The sequence below is a fragment of the Microtus ochrogaster genome, unplaced genomic scaffold (assembly GCF_000317375.1).
Source record: "Microtus ochrogaster isolate Prairie Vole_2 unplaced genomic scaffold, MicOch1.0 UNK20, whole genome shotgun sequence".
NCBI lineage: Eukaryota > Metazoa > Chordata > Mammalia > Rodentia > Cricetidae > Microtus > Microtus ochrogaster.
Genome location: NW_004949118.1, coordinates 2535600 through 2544615, shown reverse-complemented (window position 1 = coordinate 2544615; position 9016 = coordinate 2535600). Strand labels below are relative to the sequence as shown.

The following is a 9016-nucleotide window of genomic DNA, read 5'->3' as shown; positions in this document are numbered from 1 at the left end:
AAGGGATGATATCACAGGAAGTGCTGTCTGTGGACAAGGGATGATATCACAGGAAGTACTGTCTGTGGACAAGGAATGCCTTGAGTGAGCCAACAGTGACTTAACTTGCAAGGGTTCAAGCTCTCCTAGCTGGTTAGGTAACTCAGCCATTAGTCGTAATAGAGGATTTGTTAAATTTTACTAGCCAGGCTGTGGTGGCTCATGTCTTTAGATCCCAGCACTCAGGAAGCAGAGGCAGGCAGATCTCTGTGAGCTCAAGGCCAGCCTAGTCTACAAGAGCTAGTTCCAGGACAGGCACAAAAGCTACAGAGAAGCCTTGCATTGAAAAAAAAAAACCCACAAAAACAAAAAATAAACAATAAAAAAATTTTTCCTCATTTGAGTCAACATAACTACTTATACCCTGTATACATTTGCTTTCTCATCCCTGTGACAACTCAAATCGGTTGACTTAGAAGGGAAGATGTATTTTGGTTCCCAGTTTAAGCTGAATAAAACATGGTGGCAAGAACATACGTGAGTCAACTGGTCACACCGAGTCTGCACCAACACGCAGAAATGGATGTCACTGCTCACCCTGCTTTCCCCATTGTATTCAGTCCCGGACGTAGGACATGGAATGATGCCACCCATGATCAGGTGTCCCCTCTCTCCTCTTATAAATCTCTCTGTAAATACTCTCACCGATATGTCCCAAGATTTGTCTCCAACAAACATGATTCTGAATCCTGTCAAGTGAACGTTAAGCGTTGCCCACCCCAGTCTAATGACAAAGCCCCTGTATTTAACCACGTCAAAGTGTGTCTTTGAGGGCTATAACATAGAAGGTACCCTCTCTAATATACTCCCCTGTTGAGCTTTCGGCATGTATTTACAAGACGTGGTTCAAATGAGAGGTGTCTCCCCACTCCACCCCACCCCCGTAATCTCGGGTATGTGAACACTTGGGCCCAACTTGTAGTGCTAGTTTAGAGGATGTTATGAAACTTTTAGATAGTGAAGCCTTGCTGGAGGAAGTGTATCCCTGGGGGCAGGCCTTGAGAATGTACAGCCTCACCGCTCCTCTGGTTGGCTCTCTGTGTTTCCTGTGGACAGGAGAGGGGTGATCTCTCAGTTTCCTGCTCCCAAGTCTCTGCAGCCAATAACGACACCTACGCCCCTGGAGCTGTAAGCTGAAGCAAACTTTTCCTTAAGTTGCTTTTGATTATGAAATCACGGTGACAGAAAAGTAGCCAGTGTGTCAGTCCATTCAGATGTCAACAAGGAGAAATAGTTGACTACAAATTTCAGTAATCTGCTAGAAAAAAAAAAAAAAAACCTGAGTTAGAAAGATGAAGACTTCTTCAGCTCAGGAAGAGATTCGGAGAGGATCCGGGCCTGGCCTGGCAAACAAATTTGAAGTTGGGTCCCAGTTCCCACCATTAGCAGCTTAGTCATCAGAATGTGGAGGTGACAGAGCCCATGGGGCAAGGGGAATATTTTAAATCCAGTAGTTGGCCACGAGCCACAGGAGGTAAGCAGAGCCTGAAGCCCATCAGCAGGCTATGAAGTCTTTGCCCAAAGAAAAGAAAATGGAGAAATAACAAATATTCCAGAACCACCCAAGTGTCTGGTGGCCATGCTGACTCTTAGGAGTTAGGATGCCATTGTTTCCGGGCCGTAGAGCTTATGGTGGATGCTCAGCACCTGGTTGAAAGAGTTTTGAGGCCGGGGAAACAAAATATCATTGCTGTGAGAGAAGGATCGGTATTAGCAAAGTGTGTTCAGGTAATTCCATTCTGGAGAGAGCTATGAGCCATTGATAGAAATCAGTTATGACAACCAGGGAAAGAGCAAGTCAGCCAGCCCATCTCCTCTTGAGCTAGCACTTGTTAGGTCAAACCAAAGACGCCCTCCCTCGAAGACAGCCTTTTGCAGCGGTTGCCCTGGTGGCCTCCGACATACTCAGAAAGGACTCCTTGCAGGCTGCCTCTACTCTGCTAGGTCAGCCATTGTAGAAGGCAGCAGCATCCAAAACCCCAAACAGAAGTTTTTGTATTCATTTTGCTTTGCTAATTACTCACCAAGGGAGCAGTCACTGATCCAAGTTTGTGGGTATTGTATGTACACAGACAGTGTATCTTAGATAGTAATTCGATAGTGAACATGTAACTGTTGTCTGAAGAGCAAGGCATGTTAGTGCTGCTGCTTCTTGGCCCCACCAGGTATTATACTCCTGTAGAAAGCATACATAGTCACAGGTTCTATGTGTTATTGTCGGACACAGCCCTGTACCAATGGCTACATGCATGGAATGCGTCATGTTTGCTACCACTCAACCAAGTTTGAAGTCTTTAATGTCAGCCTTTCCAAAGAAGTAGGCAATACCTTACCTGTTTCACCCAAGAAAATGTGCAGGTTCACATCGCTGCGAGGGATAGGCGGAAGATCCGGCCCAGCTCTTTTTCTGACTCTGAAGTGCTGCCGGGAGTCGTTAGCATGATGCCATCTTCTCATCTGTTTCTCTGCACCTCTGTTCTGGTCTCTAAGCAGAACCAGGCATCGAAGAACCCACGTTAATGTACAAACTTCAGTGTTTCAGTCGTGACTCGGAAATACTATAATTTATAAATAAAAGATTTAAACCAGCAAGCAGCATTTCCTCATTCACGTTTTCTGAGCAGCGTGTTGCGATTTGGTAACAAGTCTTTTATTTTCTTACTTCGTGGAGCACACCATTGCTTATGTAGTGTGCTATGATTTCCTCTTTCCCATTACAATGTATCTTTTCCTCAAACATCCATGCTTTCGAAGGATCTAGTAATTACCTCTGAGGATAGTTACAAACACCTAGTAAGGTGCTCCACTCACAGGTCTTGGCATGCTTATTACTTAGTCATGAACACAGTTTATCAGTTTTCTTTTATCTCCTTGTTAACACGTTACATCTCAAAGATAAATATGCTTACCATATTGCATGTAAAGTATCAGTGCCGCAGAACAGGAAAGTAATTTCTCTTAATTGGTGTTTAAGGCCTCAGGTGAACATTGCTGGAAAGTTATCACAGTGAATTCAGCTGATGCAAACTTTCCCCAGCTGATTAACTTCCCCCCCTTTCTCCAGATGATGGCGTGAGGATTCCAAATGTTGCATGTACAGCTGTACATCTGCACCATGAGTTTATATGACCCAACTGTAATCTTAATGTTGATTATTATGCTTGTCTTGTCATGCTTGTGTTTATTTCTCCTTAAAGAAGTTAAGACGAGTTTGAATACTGTTGTATAAGACCCAAAGTCATGGCAACATTACAGAAATAAACTAAGGAACATAGCTTAGAGGAAAATAGCCTATGGAACTTGAGCGAGGGTTGGAAGAGAGTTTGGCGTGCCAAGACACATGGCTAGTGGCGGTTACAGAGCTGAACCCGACATTCTGAACATGGTATTGTAAGCGCTGGGTACTCTCCCATCCTCGGGCTTTTTATATCTCACAGAGTATTTGACACTAAGATCACATTCTTTCTCCAGCTACTTCTACTTGAGAATCATCCCCCAGTCACCCGTTCTTCCTTGGTGACACTGTTGACATTTTGATTGGTTTTTTTTGTATATTCATTTGTAGAGGCAGCTTTTATAGGATGAGAATCACAGTGTGTATGGTGTGTGTATATGTGCGCGCGTACAAGTGCACACACACACACGTATGTGTTCCTATGTGGAGGTACATATACATGGCTCTGGGTTTTGTGGCCAGAAATCCACCTTAGCTATCTTTATCACTTTGTACCTTATTTTCTGATACAGGGAATACTAGTTATTTTCTCATTGTGTGAGAAAGGCAACTTAAGAAGGAGAGGTTCGTTTAGGCTTACAGTTTGAGGGTACAGGTTACTGTGGTGGAGAAACCATGGCATCAGGAGCTGGAAGAAGCTCATGCTTGGAAGGCAGAGAGTGACCTCATGCCAAGGTCACTTTTCCTTTTCCTGTTTATTCAGAGTGTAGAACCCCCCCAGCTCAGTTAACTTTGATGCCTATAGTCCTTCACAGGTGTGCACGGAGGCTTACCTCATCTGGGTAAGTCCTCACGGGAAGGCCGAGAAGCTTCTGTCCTCCGTGGTTCTCAATCTGACCACTTGGTGGTTAGTATGAGCCAGTGCACAACATCTCTCGTAGAACCTGGAAGTCACTGACTTGCCAGATAGAGCGCTCTGGGGTCACCTTGTCTCCATCTGACTAGGCTTCCCAGATAGAGTTCTGGGGTCACCTCATCTCCATCTGACTAGGCTTGCCAGGTAGAGAGCTCTGGGGTCACCTTGTCCCCATCTGGCCCTGAACAGGGGTTGCGGACACACCCAACTGTGTTCATCACACACTGACCAGTTTCCGCAATCTGCACCCTACACTCTGCCCTGTTTCATTTTGGTCTCCTGAGTGTGTTGATTTGCTTTCCTGTCCTGTTTTCACAGAAGCGCTCCCGAGGACAAGTACTGTTTGATAAAGTGTGCGAGCATCTGAACCTGCTAGAAAAAGATTACTTTGGTCTCACGTATCGAGACGCCGAGAATCAGAAGGTGAGGGGTCAACGAAACATGAAGCACTATGGTTGGGTTGTGTGTTACTGGACAGAAGTGACCTGAAAGCAAACAGACATGGTGTGTTCTCCATGGATACCCCTACCCCATGCTCACACACCTTTGGGTCCCTAAGTGTGATTAATCTCCCTTTTTCCTCATGAAGAAAATTCTTGTCAATTTCCTGTATCTTTGAGTATTTTTGAGACAGTTGAGTATTTTTGAGGCCCAGTTTTCATCCTTGAGATTTAGTGCTAAGGAAACATTTGATATAGGGTTTTTTCTTATAATATAGTTAATTCAGTTTCTTGAGCTCATGAGAACCAAGTGTTTAGATATCTATGTGGAAAAGTTACTCATACCCCAAATTCTGTGAAGAAATTACAGCTGTGACATAAAAATTAGGCTGTGAAGATAACATTTGCTGTCTGGTATGTCAGTGGATGTCAGTGTTCCAGTCAGTATCACTAATGTTTGCCCCTGACGAGATCACTGCTATGTGACCATGATACCTGTTCAGGGCTTTATCCCACAACTAAGCCAGAAACAAAGAAGAGAATTGTTTTCATCTGCAGATGCTAAAAAGTAAGACATGGAAGTGTTGTTCATGTGGATCACTTATTTTTATCACACACAAGTCAAGAATATTCCTGCTGAAGTGACAGCCAACGTCAGACCTCATCATTGAGCATCTGACTTTTCCCAGGAGAAAAGTTTAATCAGCCATTAATTATAAATGCATGCGTCTCCATATTTAGTGTTTGTGCCCACACCGGGCTTGACAGGAGGCCACCAGAGGTGTGGGAAGAGCCGCAGTGAAGAGGGCCTTCCCATGACAGTTCTGTCTCGGTGCGGTGCGTGTAGGGCTCTGTGGATAATCATCAGACTCGATTTCACTCTCCTTTGATGCAAATCATATTGTTGCTTCTCTTTCAGAACTGGCTGGACCCTGCTAAGGAAATTAAAAAGCAGATTCGAAGTAAGTTCCCTCGGATGTTTGGATGTGTCGTGGTGATGGTGTTTAAGGGGGGGGTGTTGTGTGAACTGGTGACCCGCGCTCAGATGCGCACGGCAAGAAGAGTGGTTCAAAGGCGGATTGGGAGCTGAAATTCGGCCTGACACTTCGCTCTGGCTCCAAGAGGGCCCGTTTTAGTCATCACAACTCAGAAATTAAAATGACTTTGACAGGTGACCTGTTCCTTGCCTGTCCACAGATGTGAAATGCAATTTAATCAAGTTTTGCTGCACTTACCACTTAATCATTTAAAGTTCCAAACTTAATTATTAATGTTAAAGCCGTTGCCAATGTATAAAAGCCATACTGAAATTAACCATGTGATGGTTTTGAAAGTGGATAAGGAATCAGTTTGTTGTTGTTGGCAGCCTTACCTCACTCCCTAAAGACAAGAGATGGACATTTCTACTTGGTTCGGTGGTTACATATTTGTAGCTCCCAGCCTTGAGGAGGCTGAGGCAGGAGAATCACAAGTTCAGAGAAATAGGATGAGATAACAGAAAGTGTCTGCTTCCTAAATGACAAGACGATTTCATGAGCATATCACAAAACTGCAGCATAAATAGCTAATAATATTAGGTAAGTTGCTAAAGCTACAGATTAGATGCAATTAAAATGAGACATCATTTTTCACTTATTGGTATTAGCGAAAATTTCCTAAGTTTACTGTGTTGTTAAAATAATCTTTACTGGCAAGTGCATGCTGCATCGGTAGAATAAGATCTCTCAGAGAGCTGGGCGGTGGTGGCGCACGCCTTTAATCCCAGCACTCGGGAGGCAGAGGCAGGCGGATCTCTGTGAGTTCGAGGCCAGTCTGGTCTACAAGAGCTAGTTCCAGGACAGGAACCAAAAGCTACGGAGAAACCCTGTCTCGAAAAATTAAAAAAAAAAAAAAATCTCTCAGAGAACAGGAATCAAGCTGATGAACACAAATCACAGATTTATGGACATTCTGACACTGGAATTTCTGTTCTTGTGTTTTATACATCCACACCAAATTGTAAAACCTTATAGTCTACTACATAATGTGAATAGTATATTTATAATAAGGCAATTTATGATACATAAGAATATGATATATAGCAGCTTATGATATAAAACACTGTAGAATTTTAAGATTTGACAAGCCTTGAAGATTAAGATGAGAAGCTTTTCATGAGACAGTTTTCTCTTAACTTATAATTTGAAATACTGCAGGGTATACAGGAATATTTACGTCAGTGTGTTGGGGGTATTTCACTTCCTGTTTCCCACAAGGCCATTCTCTGAGCACAGGCAGGGCTGGTCTGCTCTTCTGAAGTTGCCTCTCTTCCCAGACTGTTGATCTGTTGCACTTCCCCCTGTTTGCCCACTCCACCCACCCTCCCCCTCCCCACCACCAGCAGCTCTCCTCTCTCTTTTGCTTTTTATTTGGGGTCTTGATTGGTATGTGGATTGTATTATTGTCTCCTTAAAATTGCCCTTGTTTGAAACTGCCCTGAAAGACCTGGAAGTGATTCCAGGAAAGGCTCAAGAATGTGACCTTTGCAGTAGTGATCATCACCGTGACATTGCACACACACACACACACACACACACACACACACACACACACACACAATACTAGGACCACAAGGGCACTTACTAAACACCAAAGGTTCAACCCTATATTTCAAGTCTCAGGAATGAAAATCTCTGGGATTAAACTTAGAAATTTGTCATAGCTACACATTGGGGTGACATCTGTTGGGGTAGAGCCTCAAGGGGTTTGTAATTTCCAGGGTAAGGCGGATTAGAAATGTTGGACAGAATAAACCGAGATACGAAAGAAATACAGAGACACAGTATAGTACTGGAGGTCAAGCCAGTGCATACTGAATCCCGAGTTCACCTGTGTTTGTTTTCCATATGCTTATACACCCCAATCCAAAAATGGGGGAGAAGGCAGAAGAGTGCTGTAACATGACACAAAGGACAGACAGAACTGTTACTTGCTTCAGTACTTGAGATATCAAGTCACTATTTCCTAGTTAACCTGTCTGATGTTTTAGGCAGGACATGCAGCCACTACACCTTAGACCAAGTATCCTGTAGGCAGCCACTCCCTGGGTCAAACCTCCTGTCTTATCCTTGAAGGAGCAGGAATAGGCTTGAATTCTCTGACCTTTGGTCAAAGTGAAGCGGGTCTACCTCGACGGGCCAGCTTACTATCCAAAACACCAGGTAACCACACCCTGGGTCAGGATATTTTGCTTGTAGCCACTCCTTAAGTCAGACTTCTTGTCAATAACTTGGAAAGAGCGTGGGTAGGTTGTAAGCTGTCTGACCTTTAGTCAGGGTGGAGTGGACCCACTTCTGTGGGCCCCCACAGAAACTTTCATTTCTCAGAACACTTCCGGTGCATTTAGGCTCACCGTCATTTGCAAACTGATTTGTAGGATGAAGGTTTCGTATTGGCATGCATTGCTTATTCTTCCTTCTGATTAATGATGACTTTCCGACCTTCAATTGTCACTCTGGCAATTTTATTATAAAACGGTTTGATTATGCTGCAGGACTTGCTTTTGAAATCAAGGCTTGCTTGAAGTAGATGAAAATCATGAAAGAGCAGTGAGTCTTTTTTCCAGGAGGAATCGTTGGTTTGAGTCCTCTTGCTTGCTGTAAAGCCAGCCCCTGTTACCAGCTCCCTGTTGGCAGACACCAAGAGGGGTCTGTTTTAATAACAACTGACCAAGAATCAATAGGAACTTAAAAAAAAAATTAAGACTGTAGAATGACAAAAAGAGATTTTTGAAACAGTAGAAGAACAATCACTAAAAATATATTTAAATGACAGATATTTATGACTTATAATTCTCAAAGCTTCGTATGGCTTGAAGATGGCATTAAGTACCCAATAACAGCTGGCAAGATGCTTGCTCTTAGGCATGAGGTAGACGGTTGTTCAGAGAATAAACTAGAAGGTATGAGTGGTGCTATGGTGTCAACGACAGAGTGTAGAAACAACTGACAAAGCCAAGCATCTCTCTCCATGTGCAAGAGAAGGAGCTCGGCAATGTGTGCGGTGGGGCTTCTCTGTTCAGAGTGTTTGGGAATGACTTGCGGAGCACACAGAGTTCTCCAAAGTCATTTCATGGGGGGGGGGGAGCTTAGGAGGAAGTTGTGGAGAGGACTGGACAAGTAAGAGCTGTTCAGGGGTCACAGAGACAGGAATGAGAGCAAATCTGTGGCACGAATAGGAGTAAACTTTTGATTTCCCAGATGCTCCTAGAGGCGATGCCAAAGACCTTCAGTGTGGCTCTTGACTGGAGGAATTGACACAGTGTTCACACAGAGGGCCCAGGAGTCGATAATCACTGTATTTTAAAGCTAGAGAAATGACAAGGTGAAAAAGAAAGAAAGAAAGAGAGAGAGAGAAAGAAAGGGAGGGAGGGAGAGAGAGAGAGAGAGAGAGAGAGAGAGAGAGAGA

General features: G+C 43.8%; 1 protein-coding gene across 16 annotated transcripts in view; it reads left to right on the top strand.

Annotated features, from left to right (window-relative positions):
- Positions 1-9016, top strand: part of Epb41l3 (erythrocyte membrane protein band 4.1 like 3) — a 172878-nt gene that overhangs the window by 116925 nt on the left and 46937 nt on the right. For all 16 annotated transcript variants that reach the window (XM_026789494.1, XM_026789493.1, XM_026789497.1 and 13 more), the window contains exons 4-5: positions 4449-4553; positions 5490-5532. In XM_026789494.1, the coding sequence (XP_026645295.1) occupies positions 4449-4553; positions 5490-5532 (148 nt within the window). The remainder of the gene's footprint in view (positions 1-4448; positions 4554-5489; positions 5533-9016) is intronic.